This window comes from Gouania willdenowi, chromosome 6 (genome assembly GCF_900634775.1).
Source record: "Gouania willdenowi chromosome 6, fGouWil2.1, whole genome shotgun sequence".
In the NCBI taxonomy this organism is placed as follows: Eukaryota; Metazoa; Chordata; class Actinopteri; order Blenniiformes; family Gobiesocidae; genus Gouania; species Gouania willdenowi.
In genome coordinates this window covers 49,202,256-49,226,285 of record NC_041049.1, presented here as the reverse complement: position 1 = coordinate 49,226,285, position 24,030 = coordinate 49,202,256, and the positions used below count along the sequence as shown (strand labels likewise).

The following is a 24,030-nucleotide window of genomic DNA, read 5'->3' as shown; positions in this document are numbered from 1 at the left end:
ATATATTCAAATAAATGACAAATAAATAACTGGTTTGTCTTTGTTTAGTGGATGGTAGAAGAGTGTGTGAAGTCTGTACATTGAAGTGAATGCGTTTGTGAACTGACTGATGTCCAGAGTGTAGCCTGCAGTACATACAGTACTACTGCAAGATATCGCCTCAATGTTTCAGTGAAACAAAGTGACAAAGTTCAGTGAGAAAATGACTTTAACTCAACATCCACTAACAGTAATAATCAGTAATAATCTTCTGACTATAGATATACTTTAATGAAGCCTCATTTGAAAACATCAAAACTTCACTATACCATCCATCCATCCATTTATCATCTATCAATTTATCCATCCATCCATCCATCCATTCATTAATCGATCAATTTATCCAGCCATCAGTCCATCTCTCCATCCATTAATCAATTCATCAATTTACCAATCCATTCAATCATCCATCTCTCCATGCATCCATCCATCCTCTTATTAATCCATTCATGCATCCACCCATTCATTTATTCATCCATCCATCATCCATGCATCAACCCATTTATCAATTAATCCATCCACACATCTATTAATCCGTCTATACATTCATCCGTCCATCCATCAACGCATCAATCCATCTCTCCATTCCTCCATCATTCACCCATCCAGCCAGTCATTAATTCATTTGTTCATCCATCCATTAATCATCCATCCAAGCATGTATGTCTCCATCCATCCGTCTTTTTTACCAGTCCAATGGAACATTTTGTACACATGTGAGTCTGTTGGAGAACATGCAAACTCAATCTATCAGTAGGGCTAGGGCTGGGCGATTTTGCCTAAAAATTAAAGAAAAATTTGAGTTTCGATTTCATTTTCAAATTTATTTTTTTTAATGCACTTAAAAAATGACTGCAGACATCAGATATATTGTCAAAAGTGCTACTTTATTGCTGTGATTGTCCTCAAGACTTAAAATGCACAGAACAATCCCAAAATAAAAAGTAAATGAGGCTCTGTCATTCAACAATTTTAAGCTTTAACCCAGGTTTAGGCAAAAGTGCAACCAAATCAGATAACTACGTATTCTATAACATACAACATTACAATTAAAAAAATAAAAATAAACTCTTCCCTTAGCATCTCAGCATAGTGCGAATAAAAAATGGAACACGCCTGTGACACACATATAGCCTACTCAAAGGGTAAACACATGTAAACAAAGAGTGGGCTGGCTCACATCGGAACGCGAAAAAGTCCGAAAAAACTGTGGTGGGAAAAAAAAAAATAAATAACTTTATTTTATTTTTTTTTAAACACAAATTTAAACTCGAATTTCCAAAATAAAAATTGTTTTCATCTACAAGTTCGATTAATCGATTAAATCAATTTTTTTTTTTTTTTGCCCAGCCCTAAGTAGGGCCATTGAAGCTTAAATCCTACAGTGACTGTGAGACATTAGTCCTCCTCCTCTCTGCTACTGCTGCTCTGTTAGAGGAAGTCCTCCACTATTGGAAGTTGTAGCTGTGAACGAGCACGAGGATCAGTGTGCTGAGCATCAGAGAAGTGACGCACGCTCTCAAACAAACTTCCCCGTGCTGCCTGAGGCCCCGCCCCTCCCCTCCTCCTCGGTACTACAGAGGCAAACTTTCTCTGTCTCACCTTTACTTCACCTCATGTAGCGACACTGACCAGCGCGTAAAGGACGGAGGGCGTTAATCCAGCTCAGACTGAAGTTTAGAGATGAGAACAACATAAAAAAAAAATGTTTTAAAAAAAACTACAACACCAAAAAAAAATCTTCTCTCCAAGCCTGCGCCATCATGAAGCTGCGCGTCACCGTCTCTGTGTGGACCCTGCTGGTCCTCTGCGCTCTCACAGTAAGACATCTTCATCTCTCACACTCTATCCAACAACAACACAGCTTTACATCTTTTTTTTCTAGTCATGTTTAACATATAAGACCAGAGTAAAAGTCTTATTTATTTCAGTGAAGGTGGATGGCGCACCTGTAGCACAGTAATAACCTCTCACTCATCACCACACACTTAGTTGTTCTCTGATAGGATGTTCTATCTGAGAACATGAGGTAACACCAGGTGAACAATCACCCATTGAGGGTTTGATTTGGGGTAAATGTGTGTCATCAGGTGATCAAAGAGCTGAGGTATTTTATACAATGTCAGGGCTTCTGAAAAGAGTACATCCTGTTTGGTCTCAAAGTGGTGTGTCACGTGACATTTGTGGTTATTATTTCCTATCGAAAAGTCACACTGCAAGTGTGTGTGTGTGTGTGTGTCAACTAGGGCTGGGCAATATGTCAAGATTCAAGATATATTGAGTTTTCTATTTTGGCGATATGGGAAATTATAATATTGCCTGTAAATATTTGAAATATTTAAATTTTGTACCTTATGTTGTTTTAAAATACTTGTTTTAGGAGTCACTGCGTTCACTAGAACAGCATGAAAAGCACGGTTTGATGTATTTCTGAGTGCGTCCTAAATAGGGTTGGGTACCAAGAAGCGGTACCAATATAGGGCCAGTTCTAATGTAAATGGTGGTAACCAGACCGAATAAGAACCAACATTTCGCTTTAACACCTGATTTAAAAGGCACAGTTTTGCATTTACACAGGAATGCAACAGATTTTCTAGCTCAGAGGTTTACTGCAACCTGTGGCTCGGGAGTAACATTAGGCTCTTTGACTCTTTGCAATGGCTCCCTATAGCTTTAAAAAAAATATTGAAATAAAAAGTAACTTTTTTTATTTATTTTTTTTTTTTTACAAAGGTTATTAATGATTATTGACAAATAAAGTCATGATAACAATATTCATCTCCAGCATTGTATAGTTTAATATAAAATTGTTTTATTGGATATTATTTAAATGTTTTTGTTTATTTATTATTTCCATATGTTACTTAAATATGTATTATTTAAGGTAATATTATTTTCAATTTGGCCCCGAAAATAAGAGTATTGTATTTTGACAAAGTGTGTGCAGTTTAATTTTTTTTAAAGCACCGGAACCCTTTAAAAAATACTGAGTAAGCACCGGTATCGGATAAAATCCAACCGATATCCAACCCTCGTCCTAACCCAGACCTTCCCCTAAACAAGCCACACTACAGAACTCACTCATCCGTACGGTTGTCGCATCAATATACCGACATTCTATCCGTGCGCTGCGCCCCTATTTGGCCAGTTTAGGTCACGTGACTAAGACTAAACCTGATTTTAAACTTAACCCTAATTCTAACCCTAAAAATTGTTGTGATATTGGGTTATAACCTAACCCTAAACCTAAACCTAATCCTAACCATAACCCTAAAACGCTTCATACATGTGCTTCAGTAACCGTACCAATAGCACCACGGGTTGCCGTACAAATAGACACTTTTTTTTTTTTATAGCTGTTTGTTAATAAATGTGCCTCTGTGGCATTTTGCAGCAAATTTACCCTGAATTGTTTTTATGGTAGGACTTCAATTGAATTAAAAAATATGTAAATTTCTATTGTATATCGCCATTTTGACAAAAAATATTGAGATATGAGTTTTGGTCCATATCGCCCAGCTCTGGTGTTAACACACATTTCTTTTTTTTTAAATTCTTGACCTCTCATTCAAACACAAATTTAATCAGAAGGAAACTGTAAAGTGACTTTTCTGAGACCTTTAGGCCAGGCAAGTCAAATATATTTGTATAGCACATTTCATACACAAGGCAAATCAATGTGCTTAACATCATTAAAACGTGCAACAGAAAACAGTTCAGAAATCAATAAGAACAATAAATCAGCAGTAAAAACATTACATCAACAATAATAAGACTAATAATCTCCTTCTTAGTCATACAATAGAGAAAAATAGTACCTTTAACTTCAGCTCTGCTGGCAGTTTGTTCCACGTCTTTGCAGCATAACAACTAAAAGCAGCATCACCATGTTTACTGTGAGCTCTGGCCTCCACTATCTGACCTGTGTCCATAGATCTGAGAGACCTGCTGGGTTCATACCTGACTAACATCTCACTGATGTATTCTGGACCAAACCCATTCACAGATTTATACACCAGCAGCAGAACTTTAAAGTTTATTCTGAGGCTGACTGAGAGCCAGTGTATCTACATGAATTATTTCCTATATCTAAGAACTTCACATGAGTTCTATTGACCAATGTACAGAAGAAATAACAAAAAGAGTTAAAGATGTTATAGAAAATCAATTATAAATAAAATGTACAATTATTTCAATAATCTGATGAGAATAAGCAGAGTAATAATCAAGTCTATAATGACAGCAGACATGGGCAAATGGGGGCTTGGTCTTAATTTGTGCGGCCCCCAAAGTAAACGCACAAAATGGCTTTAATCAACATACAAATGTACAGAAAATCAAACACATAATGACATCAAAAACCTACAAAAACTGCAAGAATAACTAAAAAATATGCAAAACGTGAACAAAAATGACTCAGAAAACAAATAATAAAATGATGCTAGACAACATTATAAATAACACGGAAAGACAGAATTATTTACAAAAATAAACAAAATACACAAAAACAAACAAAATGAGAGAAAAATCTACCAAATGACATCAGTCTCACTTAGTAAATGGTTTATCCATGACTACTACCCAATGTGGCCTGACCTGAAATGTTAAAACGCATTCCTATGGACTAAACTTAAACAACAGACCGCCCGTGGCATCCAGTGGCCACAGAAACACCTGTGCCTGTCCCTGCTCCGCTGGTCTATCTGGTGGGAGACCGTGTGAGAGAATCAGGGTGAGAGAGGTTGAGAATGGCATGTGGGGATGTGTGGCTTACACAAAGAGGTCAGGAATGGAATGAGGTGCAGTGTGGTGTCCCCGTCCCTCAGTAGACACAAGCCTTCACAGCAGGGACTCGTTTCAATGGCCTGAGCATTCCTACTCACACTTTTAGGCTCAAATCACCATAATGTATCTGCGTTTTACACAGCTCTTCAGAGATGACTAAAAATATGGCCGTTTCACTTTAACAGCTAGAACCATGTCTGACATACTGATATGCATCTATGCACAGTTTTAAAAGGAAGTCAATAATCTGATGAAACAACAAAAGTTTCAAAGTTGTTCTTCTCTCTTTGACTTTTTAAATGTACTCATCTGCCTTTATTGAATACAAATTTTATTGATACCCACGTTATGATATTCAAAGTGTATCCTGTTACAATGTCCATTAACATGATCTGCAAAAAAAAAAACAAACCCATGGCTTCAGATCGATGGACATCCAGGCTGAATCATGCATAACTGTGCGTTTTTTTTTTTTTGTTTTTTTTTATAAGATATACTATATTTTTCGGACTATAAGGCGCACCTAAAATCCTATAATTTTCTCTAAAATCGACAGTGCGCCTTATAATCATATGTATGATTATAATTAATAATAATATTATTAATTTCATAATATGTATGAAATTAATATGTCAAAATGTTTTAGTACAACTTTGGTAAACTATGAAGCTGCACCACTGGATGGATTTTTGGCGCTTCAGAGGGACATTCCATAAAGGCGGGTTAACAAACTCTGAGTCTATCCATAAACTCTGGGTCAACACACCCAGTGATGGGAAACTCTGGGTATCTGATTCCATTACAGCTGATATGAAGTATGTAAACCTTGGGTTACTTACGTGCATAAAAAGTCATCATCAATGGATCGAAGATGACTCGAGCTGCCATGACAACCAAACGGAAAATAATGATTTATTCACCCTGATGGGTGAAATAAGCCGTTGTTTGAGGAATATGAGCCTGTTCTAAAGGTGCGTTCAGTCTTCAGTGATTATAGTGGTTTAAATCACCTGTTATTAGTCACACTTTTTGGTCGCTTCATCACTTTGTTGCTTCAGTGATGTGATGAGCGAGGAATAATATGAATAAAATGTGTCAAAGGAGACGTGTTAGCAGCATAGGATGGCTGCATAGAGAGTCCTCAACATGTGGTCATTTGATCCATAAAACTTGCACAGTTCATTCTGACATTTCTGAGATTTTGCAGATTCCATATTACCCGCCATTGTGCTACTGGCAAAACTACCAGTTAACTTCAAAACAAAAGTGTTAAAAAAAAGTAATTGAAGACAAGAAGAGACGCTTTTGTTTTGAAAAGGGGATGTTTGATTTTAAGTACTGGCAAATTCCACTATCAGGGCTGTAACAATTCAACAATTTCCTGATATGGTATAAATCCGGTTATTTCTCATGTACCCAATGTTTTCATACAATGTAACATGAATGCACTACATACTAATTTTGACGTCAAAGTTAGTATGAATAATAAGTTAGTATGAGGGCTGAATGATTTTTGAAAATAATCTAATTGCAATTTTTTTCCTCAATATTGCGATTGCGATTTGATATGCGGTTATTTTTTCAAGGGCCTCTTGTCATGTATTTTTCAATGAACATGAGCAATAAATCAATTTGATTTTAATTATTTAAACTTTAAGTAAATATAAGATATATACATTTTAAAGCTTACAGCAATAAAGCAAGCAAATCTGTGGCTTTAACTCTTCAACATATCTAACAAACTTTACGTTTCATGAAAAATGTAAACATGTGGACTGGACTTCTTAAACACTCTTTGAACTTAACAAGACAGGACAGGACAGGACAAGAAAAAAAAAATGCATTTTATGATATTCCGATAATATTGCAAATGCAATTAATCGTTCAGCCTTAGTGACTATTTGTCAGAAAGGGGTAGATGTGATGTTAGGACAACAGACACACTGGCTGTGTTTGAAATGTCATATGTAACTAGGGCTGAACGATTAATTGCATTTGCCATATTATCGCAATATCATAAAACGCGATTTTCTAATCGAAATTTATTTATTTATTGTTTTTCTTATACTGTCCTGTTAAGTTCAGAGAGTGTTTAAGAAGTGCAGTCTACAACATGTTTACATGTTTCATGAAATATAAAGTTAGTTAGGTATGTTGAAGAGTTAAAGCCACAGATTTGTTTGCTTTATTGTTGTAATCTGTGCTTTAAAATTTACATTTTATATTTATTTAAAGTTTAAATCAAGCTGAAATTGTTTATTATGCAACATATTGACATATGACAAGAGGCCTTTGAAAAAATAATCGCATACTGAATCGCAATCGCAATATTGACGGGAAAAAAAATCGCAATTAGATCATTTTCCGAAGTCGTTCAGCCCTTATAGTCACACATGCAAATGTAACAGTAATGTAATAGATTAGATTTAATGACTGTAACCCAGTGATTTGCATATTATACAACCCTGAACATGCTTTCATAAATTGGTTTTAAAGAAGATACGCATCTTACATTTTGATTTAGTATTAAAGCTTGAGTTGATGCATTTGGAAGTAGAAATTTTATCCAAACTTTCATGCAAATATATGCTGTTTGTACAATAGTAATACCAAGGACTAGTTGACAGATTAGATGCTTGATTTTCCACTATGCAATAATAAGATGAATATTTCTTTTGACATGATTTATTAAAATAAAGATCTGCATTACAAAGTGAAAAGTCTCAACCAAAGTTGACCACAGAAATGTTTAGCATGGTTGGCGTTCTTAATCTAAGTAAATCAACAGAAATATTGACATTATTAGTAGAAAATAGAAAAAAACATGATCCTTCAGTGATCGAACACTAATACTCTGTCTGGCCTGCTCATGTAGGTCTCTACTAAGTGTGCATGACGCTTGGATGAAGAGCAATGACGAAAGATGGTGTAGTGACGTCTAAACAATCTAAATGTAGTCTTATTTGAAAGGACAATCCTTTTAGTGTCTTCCATCCAAAGTGTAAAAGTCACAAATCAAGTCGTCCTTTGTGAAACGTTGCACTCTCCACCCACTCTCAGGCTTCTTGACTCTACCAAGAGTTTTTCTGATTGCATTTTCAGCTTCACTTTAATATCCTAAACTGGCTTCCTCTGCTACTATAAGCCCAGTATGTGCATTGATGAATGATTACTACGTGTTGCGTGATCACAAAGAGTTTCAGTTCCCCAGTCCATGTAAGTGACACAGACTCTTCTCCCAGTCTGAAAGGCCTCATTGTCAGCTGATAGATATCATTAGATCTGTAGCCTTCAAGCTAGTTTGGGCCACGCGAGGCTGCAGCAGGGACAGAAAATATTTTACAATGCTTTTTTTCTTATTTCCCAGTAACTATAGTTACACATTAAGAGCGCCATTCATTAAGGATTGTACTCCACATATCATTGTAGTATGTTTATTTTGGGTTGCTGTCTAGATACAGTTATTAAAAAAAAGACAGAAAGATAATTAATCTACCAAAAGTTACATATCGACATGTTTGGTTTTTGGAAGCATTGAAATAATAGAATTAAGCTTACGTTTAGAGCAGAGATGGGCAACTTTTATCACAGCGGGGGCCACAAAAATATGATTGTCTGATCTGAGGACCACATTATCAACATTCATGTCAGCATTTTTACAGCTTTGTGTAAGTTTGTTGTTACCTTAATTTTTATATATTTTTTCTGTTGTGTTGTTTTTTTGAGTCATTTTGTTTATTTTGTAGCTATTGCTCTGTTAGTTTGTGTATGTTTGTCATCCTTTTGTCTTTTTTTTGTAAATTTGTATGTTTTTTGCTGTCAATTTGTGTATTTTTGTTTGTTTTGAAGTTATTTTTTTAGTATATTCTATTTGAAGTTTTGTAATGTTTTGAGTTATTTTGTGTATATTTGATCTAATTTTGTGTACTTTTTGTACTTTTGTGGGTTTTTGGACTGCACAGAATCATTAAACACATATTATTAACATATTAACATAGAGTGGCGTGGGAGCTGTGTCTCAGATATGAGAAAGATGTACATTTGGGACGCATCATCAGTAGTGTTTCTTTGAGTCAGGGGGTGTTTTGACCTTTTTAACATGAGTCACCCTCATCAAAGGTGGCCAGCTACAGGGTGATCAAGCCTGAGCTTGTATCCCATAACTGTTTCCCACTCTCTCCTATCTGCAGCTTTGGGCCACTTCACACTCGGTCCGTGCCCTTTGATTAGACTGAGGGCTTCATGTGGACCCTGGGCCACCAGATGCCCATGTATGATTTAGAGGGTTTTATGTGGAGCTTGTTGTGTATGGTATCCTTTTTCTTTTTACGTCATACAACGTTTAAGCAAGTGTGGATTACAGGCTAATGGAGTCTATTGCAGATGACACAGGGTGCAATGTGTGGTACACTATTAACATAGGGTATTTAATGTACTGTGTGTGCAGCAGCTTCATGGAAAACAAGTAAACTGGAAGGCAAGATCTTGCATCAAACCTTGGGAAGTTTAACTGTAAGGCAAAGGCAGGCAATGCATTCCACCAAACAGTCATCAGTGTTCAGCACTAGCTACGTGCATCAACTGGACATGATGGTACACCATTATATAATTATTATAATTAAAAATACACAGAATCTACTACAGACCAAATTGTTTTCATTTTATTTTATTTATATTGAATTGAAAAGTTAACCCTCAGCGTAACTTTGTAAGTGTGTCCAGAGTTAAATAAAATAAAAGCATGATTGTTTTTCCAATTGCAATTTTTTTGGTCTTTTTTCTTTCCAAAAATATTGCATCGTTATGGCGAGTCCATTATTAATCGTATCGTGAACTCTGTATCATCCCACCCGTACTTAACTTACATTTTCATTATTGGAGAGCTATGTTTGCTTATCAGAGCAGATAGAATCTAACCTTAAGGACAAATGAAGGTAACAATACAACAAATATCCACTCTGACATTTCCTTTAATTGTTAAAATGTCCTGGTAAAACATTGTGACATTTCAAACTTCAGTTCTAAGCTCTCACTTAAAAACAAGAGTAGGTGCCACACCAAAGACTTGGCAGACATCACCAGTAGATCAAAAAATCTTTGGTGAAACACCATTTTACTGTAAAACCATCTAATTTTTGATGGAAACTATATGTGAAACCTATGGGTGGGAGGACGAGAGACATAGTTCAGGATATGATGAACCAGTGTTTTTCAAATAGGGGTGCGTGTACTCCTAGGGGTACACAATGGCAGAAATGCATTTATTCAAAAGCCCCTAAATCAGTGTTTTTTAACCTTGGGGTCGAGACCCCATGTTGGGTAGCCTGAAATTGCTGAAAAATTAAAAGATTTTTACATTTTTTGAATTATCATTCTTTTTTTTCTTCTTTTCTTTGTTATTAAAACAACACTCAATTTTAAACAACTGTAATTTTATATTTTCACTTCTAAAATGTGGTGACTATCCAAAAAGGTTCGGGGACCGTTGCACTAAATACTGTTTCTTTCCACTAATTTACAAAATGAGATTCTTTAAAATGTGTGTTATCACTCGTTGATTCCATCATCATGCTCTATTTCTAAGTAAAATGTTGTCGTTGGACAAAGTGGGTACTTGGATTCAGAAATAAGAGAAAGGAGGTATTTGTGCCAAAAACGTTTAAAAACCTCTGCGATAGACAATAATGGTCATGATGAAGATACTTTACAATGTTCCTGAAAAGGGAACGATTTTATTATTGGACTTTAACTCACATTCTTACATACTTACTCTGGGTATGACATTTTCAACTCGGCAGGAAAATAAAACGTAAAGTACAGAAACAAATCACAGGAAGAGGTGACGTCCTTATCTAATGATCTCAAACCCACAGTATGCTTTTTCAGGCCTATCACACATTACAGCCCATGCTCTCTATTTCACACATTTAAGATATCACATTTATCACACTTCTCCGATAAGCACAAGGGCTCATACGTCTTTGCCTATAATCAATGGGTGTGGGCACAAAGGCGTTCACGCCCAGCTTCCTTCTCGTGCAGGCTTATGAGGAAGCGTTAAAGCCAAATGCTTTGTACTCAGATGTGTATCTTCCAGCTCGCAGCGCTGGCAACAGTGATGTTGACTGTGTTGCTCATTTTCATAGTCTCGATGTGGCTCCTGATGGCAGGAGCAGGACTGTGGTGTGGGAAGCTGATACCTGGAGGAAAACACACTCATCGCTGAAAACTGTCATGGCAGGGGCACTTTTGGAGGCAGCAGATATTTATAGAGTATGATTCATGATCCTATGGTATACCAAACAAGGACACTTACACTGAAGCTCTCTTGTGGAGTGTTCCGCCATCTGTAATCTCACCCTTAAAGGCTGCAAAGCATAACGTTGTATACCGAATGTAGCTAAAAAACACAGCTTATAGCACATTAGCACAGTGAATCAGGCTTGGATGATAAAAGAAAAACAGAAAATGAACATTTACATCTCTGAACTGCCTGAACACTACTTTTTTGGCCTTTCTTGTCCATGAATGGACATGATTGGACCAAACTCATGGAACATATTTTTAAAAAGGGTAAAAAAGTATATTTAATATAATGGATAAATCTTTACAGATACAGAAATGATCAAAGATCAGCCTTTCCTAGTGTTGGTCTTGAAGGTCTTGGTCTTTTCTCAATCTCGGACTGGCCAGATTGTGGTTTTTCCATCAAGACTCGTCAAGACAGCACTGATCTGCTATTCTTCAACTTCATTAATGTGATAATAAGGAGACGCACTTGAAACTGTTTGTGATTACTTGTAGTTAGTTTTAAAACAGTTAGTTTTAGCTTACAGAATGTTCTGCCTTCTTGGAAATCTTTTCCAGTGCCTTGTCTCAGACACCTACACAAACTTGCACATCAGTCCATCTTATCTCTAGTCAGAAATACCTCTGAACACCTTTTTTCAAGAATAAAACATGCATAATTGTCACAGTTGCACTACATGTAGTGTTAAACTTTGACAACATATGCAGACAAAAAGAAATAAAGAAATAGTTCTGAACACTAATTTTAGGCCTCATTTAGCTGACATAAACATCTAAAATAAAACTGTACTTATTGGTTGCTTTTGAATACATACAAGGATGCATTTATTATTTTTTAGAAGAATTAGGTGGAACAGAATTTTGTGCTTGGAAAGGGGTTGCAGGCATTTTTTTTTGTTTGTCTAATGTATTTTAAAAAACAAACAAACCAATCTAAAATTAAAGAAAGAGAATGATCATTAAATTTTCAACCTGACCATGGTTTTTAAATTTGATTTATATGGTTGTGATCTTTTATCGGTCTTGGTCTTGACTCGGTCTCGACTCCCAGAAGCTTTGGTCTTGTCTTGGTCTCGGCTTGTCTTGGTCTTTACTTCATCTTGATCGTGATCGTGGTCTTGGTCTTGGTCTTGGTCTTGGTCTTGGTCTTGACTTGGTCTTGACTCGGTCTCGATTTCCAGAAGCATTTGGTCTTGTCTTGGTCTCCAAACATTCTGGTCTCGGGCAGTGCCTTTAACTTCTGTGGATATTGTGGCACTTCATGTGATAAATGTTATACTTGGGCGGTATTCAAATTTTGATACCGTCAAACCTCCTCCCTATTTTACCGGGGTATACGGTATTACCGTGACTAATTGAAAATTATGACGTAAGGCTCAGACGCGTCACTCAACTGTCGTTCAGGGTGACCAAGGGTCCCATATATATATATATATATATATATATATATATATATATATATATATATTATTTTTTTTTACAAATAAAAGGCCTTAAAAAGTATTAAATTGTCTTACATTCTGATCAGATAGGTCTTAAATGTGTCACCGCGAGAATTTCTGCTGAGCACAGACTCACTATTCTCATCCCTTTCCATCTCACCATTTATCTGCTCATACACAGCACATCCAAGCAAATCACACTATTTACTAGTCAGGCTCATGTTAGTACTACAGACAGACTGAAGAATTATGGTAATCAGAGCTCAATCACCGCAGAAAGTACGCTCCACTCCTCTTTGCCTCCCCCCCACAGTGCACGGACACACAGTGGTGCTGCTTCCTCTGTTTTAGCGGCTGCCTGTCAGAGGTTCAGTGTAGATGTCTGACTGTCCTCTCTTAAACTCCATCAGTTCTGAGTGTTAAACACTAAGAGACATGTGCTGCGTGTATTTCTCTTCTCTAACTTTCTCCCGCTCTCTCTGTCTCTCTCTCACCTCCGTGCTGTCACCTGACGACAACCCATTCAACACTGAACACATTGATGCCCCTGGACATAGAATCATATTTAGGCATTAAATAAATTATGTTTAATATTTAATCCTTATCTCCTATATACGTTTATTGCATTTCTTTTTTTTATTAAAAAAAAAAAAAAAAAAAAATTTCTATTTTTCAGTGACGATATTGAAACTGATACCGTTGCATTTTTATGACCCCACGGTGTTACCGTATTACCACCCAAGCCTAATAAATGTGTACTGTAAATATGATAACTGGTTATATCAATTCTCCCTGATTTCTGGTTAACATGTAAGTATTTGCTGTGTTTACTTTCTTCTATGCCATAGTCTCATTTTTTATGTACCTTGAAAAAACCCAACCTCAGTTACATGTTATGTATTTATGGAAAAGCCATAGTTTGACATATAGGCATGACAAAATGTATTTTTTAGTGTTTTCTGTAAGTGTTGCAGTGGCCTACTCAAATGTTGTTCAATTAAAGGTGATTATAAACCATTTTAAGTGGGGTTAATTTAATAAGTATTTGTAGCACTTAAAGGGCTTACATGTGCACCAAGAGAAAAGTTTTTTTTTTTTTTTAATTCTAAGCAGTTTTCTTTTGCACAGTACAATTATTCAGCTATTTTTGTTGACAACGAAGATTGCATTTTAATTGACTAACTCAGCTGAGTACAACAAAAATTAGTATTTGTGTTTACTATGTTTATGAATTATGAGAAAAAGACCAGTACAGAGGAAGATAAATTCAGTCTAATAGGGCTGAACGATTTTGGAAAATAATCAATTGCAATTTTAATCCTCAAAATTACGATTTAATATGCAATCATTTTTTCAAGGGCCTCTTGTCATGTATTCTTCAATGAACACAAGCAATAAATCAATCTGTTTCATAATAAACAATTTCAAAATTATTTAAACTTGAAATAAATATAAAATATACACTTTAAAGCACAGATTACAACAGTAAAGCAAACAAATCTGTGGCTTTAACTCTTCAACATATCTAACTAACTTTACATTTAATGAAACATGTAAATATGTGGACTGCACTTTTGAAACACTCTTTGAACTTAACAAGACAGTACAAGACAGAACAATAAAAAATAAATAAATAATTGCAGCCTTTGCGATTAGAAAATTGCGATAATATCTCAAATGCACTTAATCGTTCATCCCTAGTGTCTAATGATTTTATATCATTTATTTTATTTATGTACACCAGCAGAACTCTGCAATAATATCAGATTTAGACTGTTTGAGTGAAACGTACTTTTATACACCTGTGTCGTGTGGCTTCTGTCTTCCTTTATTAGTCCTAATGAGTTGAAAGTACTAAGTGCACTTTCATTTAAAAGCCTCATTGTCTGTCCATATGTGTTATCAGATTAGGGTCTTTGGGTGGGCTCGGAAAGTGTCAGGAAGCCACGCTGAAACAGAAACAATGAAGAGGTTATTCATGACAAACTACTAAGGCAATGGACTTAAAATAGAGAACAAGCAGCAGTGGAAAAAAAAAGAAAGAAATCAAAGTAAGTCTGTGTTTTAATGGTCATGTTGTGCAGTAACAATGATAATTCACTTTAATCTACTTTAAATATGTCCCTGAGAAGCGATTGAACGTGTATACAGAAGGGCTGAATGATTTTGGAAAATAATCTAATTGCGATTTTTTTTCCTCAATATTGCGATTGCGATTTAATATGCGATTATTTTTTCAAGGGCCTCTTGTCATGTATTTTTCAATGAACACAAGCAATAAATCAATCTGTTTCATAATAAACAATTTCAGATGTACTTAAACTTTAAATAAATATAAAATGTAAATTTTAAAGCACAGATTACAACAGTAAAGCAAACAAATCTGTGGCTTGAACTCTTCAACATATCTAACTAACTTTATATTTCATGAAACATGTAAACATGTGGACTGCACTTCTTAAACTCTCTCTGAACTCAACAGGACAATCTACAAATAAATAAAATAAACAGATATAAAAAAAGAATCCTCCCTATAATAAATTATTTCTTACTCTTCCTTAGGGAGGGCTAGTGAGGATCACAACTATGCAATAAAATAATTTCATCTGTCTATAAAATCAAAAAAGGTCTCTGTGTGTGTGTGTGTGTGCGTGTGCGTGTGTGTGTGTGTGTGTGTGTGTGTGTGTGTGTGTGTGTGTGTGCGTGCGTGCGTGCGTGCGTGCGTGTGTGTGGAGCGAATTTCTCCCCGACGCGGTATGAGTTCGACCTGAAACTTAGTCAATGGGTTCCAACTACCCCAAGTTTGTGCACCTGTTATTTTGGAGTAATTTGGTTTAGCAAAACGTTCAAAACGTTTATTTTAAGCGCGCTACTTCCGGTTCGGGGTTCATGATGTCACTGTGTCGCAGTTTGTTTGGGTTAGAAAAAAAAATAAAAGTCATTATTAAAAATGTTTTTGTACTGATAAAAGTTACAAGTTAATATTTCATGGTTATTTAAAATTATACCCATGATCCCAAACTTCCTTAAAGTCACAGATCAAGGAGTCCAATTCCTCCTCCCTCTCCAGCTCTGTACCAGACTTCACTTCCTCCTGAGCCATGCTGAAAGATAAAAAAATATACATAATGATGACTCCAAAAAACATACATTACAGAAAAATACAACAAAAATATGAAAATGGCTCAAAATACACAAAACTGAACATTTGTACAAAAAATACACAAAACTAAATATTTACACAAAAAATAAACAAAATGACTGCAGAGTCACACAACAGTGGCAACAAAAACAATAATTATACAAAAAATGCACAAAAACACAACAGAAAGATACAAAAATACACATAATGACTCCAAAAAACATACATTACAAAATTTTTTTTAAATTAAATTAAAAAAAACAGCAAACACATTTATACAAAAAAAAAGCACAAAAACACAACAGAAAGATACACAAATACACATAATGACTCCAAAAAGCATACATTACAGAAAAATACACCAAACAAAAAAATATAAAAAAACAAACACATTTATCATCCACATGTCTCATATAATTAAACCAGGAAAATTGCACCCACAAATTTACCCCTTATGCTCCCACATGAATGCATACTTCCGACGGGCACTGTACTAGATTTTTTAATTGCAATAACAAAACATGCATTGCTCTCTTAGCAATAATGCACTTCTTGTAGTGTTGACCTTTGACAGGATGTGCAGACAAAAAAAAAATGCAGCCTTTGTGATTAGAAAATCACATTTTATGATATCGTGATATTGCAAATGCAGTTCATCGTTCAGCTTTGGTATACAGGTTGTTTGAAAGCACATGTTCACAGTAGTTATAAAAATGATTATGTATAATAAAAAAATTATCAAAAACATGTCAACTAATAAAATACATAATAATTAGTTATTAATGCTGTTAACAGTTTTATACCCAAACATGTTTACTCCAACTGTGCAAATACTTTGTTAGTTTATCAGAGTTTTTGAAGTGATGAAAGAAGGTGTGGTTGTCCAACAATGTGTGTTAAACCTGTGATAGAGTGGGCGTTTCCACTGCACGGACTCTACTCATCTTCCTTCTGTCATGGAACAGAAAAATGTTAAGATTTAACTCGCTGCCATTAAGTTCTATGACTTAGAACAACAGCTGATGAACAATGAACAACAGCAACAGCATCAGTGCTACAACTGTCAGTCACGAGTCACTGCGTTAAAAAGGCTGCTGTATAAATAATAATGATGATACAAAATATTGAATTATTCGACAAAAATGAAATTTGAGAAAGAAATGCTCGATTATATGTTTAAAGAACATGATTTAATTGAATTGTAACTAAACTAACTGTATTTTGACTATTGTATTATTAGCGTGTATACAGTTTATTTACCCCTCTGTTTGCACTGTATATTCATGGTACCTTTACTAAACATTGTGTGCTATTATGTATAACCATAAAGTATGAAGCACTTTGTAAATTAATTGTAAAGCTTCACAAGGAATAGAGATTTCATGCCGGATGTGACAGTATTTTGATTTATTTCCTAAGCCATCAAGCCGACGGCATTAATTATCCACACAGTGACATCACGGTTGTAAATATTTATCTTTTTTTGAGTTGTCATCAGTTGTTACTAAACTACAGCGATTATATCAAGATAAACAAAGCTGCATCATATCCATGATACAAAATCCCATTTATTTAATTTCCTCCGCTGTGATAAAAGTAGCTCATCTCTGATCTATACAGTGGCAGAGGACGCGTCTTTGTTCCCTCAGCAAGTCAACAAGGACATCACCAAGCCGTATTTTCATTACACGGCGTAATCCAATGAAGGAAAACCAGCCACTGCGCTTTTTCTTTTTCCCCCATTTGTGCTGTTATCAGATCACGAGGAGCTAACGTTCAATTTCTGATCCCTAAGCAAACAGCCTAAAAGGTGATTTTTCTTTTTTAGCGAATGTATTTCTGCAGGAAGGAACTTTGGTGTTATCGGGGCGTGGGACCGAATCACAGGGAATCAGAAAGTGGCAGGCAGCCTTAGAGGCTGATGTAATGTTTGTATAGTGGTCAGTACAGCCATTTCCTCCTCTTCCCTCTCCTGCAGACATGACCAGTGAGGCCACAGATAGTGTAAAGGCCACCAGGGTCACTGGATATAGCACAGAATGTCACAAAACACTGTCTGATGTAAACGATGCTGCTTATCATGTGAAGTCTAATCTTAAGTGGTGCCCATAAGTGTCAGAGACAAAAGCATATTTGTCTCTAAAAACAAACAGTTGGTTAAAGAGAACATAATGTCCAGTACAAGCCTGGGATGGATGGAGTGGAGTGGAGTCCATGGCCGAGAGTTGGTTTCCAACAAGAACTTTGAGCTGAGATATTTCTGCTCTCTGGACCTGGGCCAAGCCATAAAAACACAAGACCAAAGGAAGCAAACTTCTGGGAGTCATTGTGGAGACAGTCACATCCCCATGGGTCACTTCAACATGGACAGAAATGTCAGAGCATCATTGTTAAAGTGCAGCTATTACACAGCAATGTCAAGCATTTTACATTTTCCCTTGAGATTGGAAGTGGTTAGACTCTGGCAGTGAAATTTACAAGAAATGTCCTAAAAAAGTTGCAGCGATATTCATTTTCTCTTCTTTTTGAATAGTATGTTAAAGGTCCAGTATTATGCTATTTTTCACCCATCTCCATTTTGTTTTAAGAACCCCAGCAACATAGTATTTGAGGTTTATTTTCCCAAACTCGCCTGTTTTCCAGAGTTTTAGCCCTCTGAAAAGTCACTTTCTGAGCAGTTCTAAAATGTTTTGGGGCCTACTTATGCATATTCATAAGTGGGCGTGTCTGTAGACGCTGACTTCATGCCTCGGTCTTGCGAGGCAGATCAGTGATCACCAAAGCAATTTTATTTCTGCTCTTCACACACTGTTGTTATTGTTTTAATTCAAAATACTGCACATTACAGTAAAACACATGGCAATTTAAGCAACCATTGTGATTGTGAGTCCATCTCAGCGCTTCAGGATGTGTGTTTATCACAGCAGCAGTGGAGCCATTCAGCTGCTTCAAGCACCGGCGTGTTAAGCTGCTAAGTCACTTTCTTCTCCTCCTTATCTCTATTAACTACAGGAATAGTGCATTTAAGGTGATAATCATTTGTTTAGTCCAACCGCTACATCGCATTGTGTCACGAACAAACACATCAGATCAAATCAAAGGCAATATAACGGATACTAAAAATGGAACTGCTCCCTTGGTTCTACACTGCTCCTCAGGGAGGGGTTGAATGCACTGTTCGTGAATGTAGCTCACATGACTTTAGCTCCGAGAGAGTGGCCGTGTATGTTCACTGTGGAGGCAGCAGGCACTTCCTGGAGGGGGCGGTTCAGACTTTTGTGATGTCACAATAGTCTGACTGCTCATTTTTAGAAGAGGGCAGAGCAGCAGCACAGAGAGCAGGAGTAGTGAGGATTGCTCAGATATTCAGGAAGGAAGCCCAATAATGCGTTGAGGGTGTTCTTAATAAGGAATTAACTTTGTAACAAGGTTAAAAGCTCAACAAAGTTGTTTTAGCATGATTTAGGCCATTTAATTCTGATATCCGAAGTTTCTGAGAGAACTTCTCAATGTCCCGCCCTCAACAGCTTCACTTCCTCCCCTGCCTCTGCCAATCTACCAGAATCCACGCCTCTTCTTTTCTGCATGCGCGTCACGGAACATAACAAGGTCCCATTGGGTCGCATTGCTATAGGTTTATGGGTCATAGACCTATAGACTATAGGTCATATTTACCTGTTTGCTGTTGTGGCGCGCGGCCCTGTTTCCGTGCACAGTTCCACATTCACTTTGATTGACAGTTTCTGGTACAGGAAGTTGAAGCCTATTGGCTGGGCGATTGTTTCCATTTGTAGGCGGGACTTATATACATTAATGTATATGAATGACCACCGGAAGTAGACCATAGTAAAAGAGTAGTTAGGTATTTTTTCACATTTTAAAAGAATGATACATAAACATAGTTTTCTCAGAAACTCCAGAAATGTTTATCTCTTGACATGTTTTGAATGTCAACTGCCAGTCCTCGTCAGAGGAGTCTGCTGATCACCTTTGACGGCTCCTTTGAAGTTCATGTATTAGTCCAAAACAGGTGTCTCTTGAAAATGAAGAAATGTAGCATTGTGGAGGAAGGTATTCAAATAAACACCAAAGTAAAATTGTCACCCTCTGTCTGTACGTCAACACCCATCAGCAGAAGTAGTATTCATCTAGTTCCTCATTGCAGTACCTTTTATTGTAAATTGTTCAAACCCACCGTTGTTATGATGTTTGTTATTGTGAACATAAAAATACATACTTCCTTTGTGGCTTGTCGATGGAGTAGTATTTCTACTCAGAACTGTGCCTATTAATTCATTAGAAATTTAATCGGATGGTTAATGGTTCACCTCGTGACCCTGAAAACAGGAACAAGCAGGTCAGAAAATGGATGGATGGTTAATTGTTCACATTGTGGATCATTTTGTGGTAAAAAAAAACCAAAATGCAAGTCTGAGGTTTTTATCTCCTGTTTTAACGGAACGGATGATTTTGATTTAGTCTCAGTTAAATTAAAATAAGACATGCATATATTTATTTATTTCCCAATTCAATAAGTATTCATATAAAGCTGTCATGAGACCCCACCACAAACGTGATGTTTAAATGTATTTTTGTTCCTTGTAAGTAGTTAATGATTGGCTTTAAGGGGAGTCATTCCTACAGGTTTGAGTTATGGCGAAAGATGTTTAATGTTTAGCTGAGCTGCAAATAGAGAGAAAGTGGAGGGGGGGATTGTTTAGATGGTGGCTAATGAATAATGTGGAATCTGATGGACCTAATTCCTGAATTCAGACAACGATGTAGAAGATCAGGCCACATGTGACATCACTTTGTGTTCTTGTTATTGATCACCTTGATGGATTTATTATTTAAAACTCACACCAGTCGGTAAAAGTGGATAATCACACTATTGTAAGACGTGATCACGTGTCTGTTCTAAAATGGACATAAACATGACTTTGCTTTATTGAATTGACGCAAATATGACAGCAGTTTATAATGAAGTATTATTTTTAGTTAGATAAAAACATGACACAGTTAAAGATGGTCACACTGAATTTAAATCATTTTACAAGAATGACATTAAATGTTTTCATTTGAATGTGTGTGAGTAGTACAAGAATGTAAACTGAAAAAACACAAACAAACAAATCAGAACAGTAAAAACAACAATACTATGAAATTCTTGACAAATGAATTTTATTCCTGTGAAAAGACAAAACAACAAAACAAGGAGTAGAACAAAAATAATAAAAAAAAAATATTAAGTTAGAATTAAGAGATACTAAGTATTAGGGGTATGAAAAAAAAATCTATTTCACAATATATCGCGATTTTTTGGGTGCTGATTTTAAATCGTTTTTTTTTAAATCGATAAAAAAATAATACAATTATTATTATTTTTTTTATTTTTTGCACTTTATTGTCCTCATACTTTTCAGGCCAGTGTGTTCAGTGACATAGAGCACATATGCATTATGTATGCACAGGCATTTTATTTTTACATGATCTGTTCAGATCAATGTTCAAACTGACACAATAGGATACATTTTTACTTATTTTTGTTCATTGTCAGTAACTCTGGGTATTTTATCCTTTATGTTCTCGCTTACGGTGGTTACAATGCTTTCAATGTGTTGCAATGGTTACTTGTTGCACTTTATTTTACAATGACAGTATGTAAAACTGCATTTTCTGCACTAATAATTCATAATAAATAGGATGTTTAGAAGCAAAAAGTTTTGACCCAATTTGTCCTCTGAATGATCAATACCTTCTGATTAACATATACAGCAACTTCATTTTTCATCGCTACGTTTAATTTTTATATTAACTGGGTAGAATATCACAATATATAATATTGTATCGTGACCCAAGTATCGATTTGAAAATAAGGGAAATTTTTTGGCGCCCACTATAATCCGTCCCGCCCGCCCAACCAAGCTCCAGTATCCCTTATATTTTAATATAGATGTACAAGAAATCTAAAATAGCCACTTGTCAACCATTTACTAAATACAATTATGTGATTAGAATCTGGTAGGTCGACCTTTATTAACATTAAAATGCTGTGAACATTCCTACTAGGGCTGGGTGATATGGACCAAAACTCATATCTCAATATATTTGATCAAAATGGTGATATACGATATAAATCTTAGATAATTTTATCAAATAAAGTCTGACCAGAAAGACCATTCTGGGTTAAATTTGCTGATGCAAAATGCCACACAAGCTCATTTATTAACAAACAGCTGATCAATATGAGCCACTCATTAAACATCTAACTGAGCTTTACATGTTGTTCTGAGAAGTAAAAGCAGTGACTCCTAAAACTAGTATTTTAATACGTAATAAGCTATAATATATACATATATATGAAATATTGTAGTTTTCTATATCGCCGATATAGGAAACTCGATACATCTTGAATCTCGATATATCGCCCAGCCCTAATTCCTAAATTATAAAACAGCTTAAATAAAAACATAAATGTGTATATGAAGCACATGTGTTTATTTAATATACTTACAGTTTATATACAAGTCAATATGTTGCATATTTACTGTTAATTTCACATTGTTTGTCTTTAAGTTAGACATTAACATTTTATTTTCATTATATATTTTATTTTAATTTCTCATGCTCACTCATGTGGTTCTCTGGTATTCACTAATGACTTATTAAGCACAGACTTTACATCATTTAACTCTTTTTAAAGCAGTGTATATTTGTGGCGCTTGTGATTTCATGGTGACCTACGTGTTCCTTCCTCTGTGGTAGACGTTAAAATCTCTTATTATTATTGGCTTCCTTTAGGACAAATTTTACAGAACTGTAAGGTTGATTATCAGAGCTATGCAGATGACACACAACTATATCTATCACTGAACCCAGATGACCATGGTCCCATTGAGGTGTTGTGTGACTGTTTAGAAAAAGTAAACTGCTGGATGAGTGAAAACTTCCTTCAACTAAACCATGACAAGACGGAGGTGATTGTCTTTGGTAACAAGGAAAAGAGGACTGCTATCAGCAAATATCTTGAGTCTCGATCTTTAAAAGCTAAAGACCAAGTCAAAAACCTTGGTGTTCTGATTGACTCAGATCTTACATTCAGCAGTCAGATCAAATCTATTACAAAAACAGCCTTCTACCACCTAAAGAACATCTCCAGAGTGAAAGGTTTAATGGCTCAGAAAGATCAGGAGAAACTGGTCCATGCTTTTATCTCCAGCAGACTGGACTATTGTAATGGTTTTCTGACAGGAATCCCCCAAAAGAGCATCAAACAGCTACAGCTGGTTCAGAACGCTGCAGCTCGGGTCTTAACCAGAACAAAGAGGTCAGAGCACATTACTCCAGTTTTAAAGTCTTTACACTGGCTCCCAGTCAGCCTCAGAATAGACTTTAAAGTTCTGCTGCTGGTGTATAAATCTGTGAATGGGTTTGGTCCAGAATACATCAGTGACATGTTAGTCAGGTATGAACCCAGCAGGTCTCTCAGATCTATGGACACAGATCAGATAGTGGAGCCCAGAGTTCACAGTAAACATGGTGATGCTGCTTTTAGTTGTTATGCTGCAAAGAAGTGGAACAAACTGCCAGCGGAGCTGAAGTCAGCATCCAATGTGAGCATTTTTAAATCAAAGTTAAAGGCACTTTTTTTCTCTACTGCGTATGATTGAGAGAGAGATTTTTGGTAATGTTGTTGATGTAATGTGTTTGTTGATGATTTTAATTGATTTTACTGATGATTTTAATTGTTCTTATTGATTTAAATGTTCTTATTGATTTTAAACAATTGAATGTTTTATCATGTAAAGCACATTGAGTTGCCTTGAGTATGAAATGCGCTATATAAATAAATTTGCCTTGCCTTTGCCTTGCCTGCCTTAATCTGACAGAACGTGTAACTGTGTCCCATCCTGCTGCTCTTTAGGAAGATAAACTCTCTGTCTATTTTACAACGTATTTACACCAGTTCTTAGTTTTTTTCGCCGGAACGTCTTCATTCATCATCTCTGTTCTGAGTTGGTTCTGGGTTTGGTGCCGCTGTCAGCACTAATCTCGCGAGAACTGCCACCTGAAATGGCCTGGCTTGGTGGCAGCTCTCACGAGGCAAGTGATGGCGTTCAGTTTAGTAAGGCATATTTTAATTATTACTACAGTAAAATACGGGATATATATGGGAAAATACTAATATGGGAAGATAGCGGGAAAGAGGGGTAAAATACGGAAGTTTCCTGGCCAAAACGGGATACTTGACAGGTATGGGTACGTATTGTATTGCAAGATCCTTGCCAAAACTCACCCCTACTAAGTATCTCA

General features: G+C 36.0%; 1 protein-coding gene across 2 annotated transcripts in view; it reads left to right on the top strand.

The window, feature by feature from the left end:
• The first annotated feature begins 1,625 nt into the window (after positions 1-1,625).
• LOC114466103 (receptor-type tyrosine-protein phosphatase eta) overlaps positions 1,626-24,030 on the top strand; it is a 61,614-nt gene continuing 39,209 nt past the window's right edge. For both annotated transcript variants that reach the window (XM_028451573.1, XM_028451572.1), the window contains exon 1: positions 1,626-1,859. In XM_028451573.1, the coding sequence (XP_028307374.1) occupies positions 1,803-1,859 (57 nt within the window). In that variant the 5' untranslated portion in view covers positions 1,626-1,802. The remainder of the gene's footprint in view (positions 1,860-24,030) is intronic.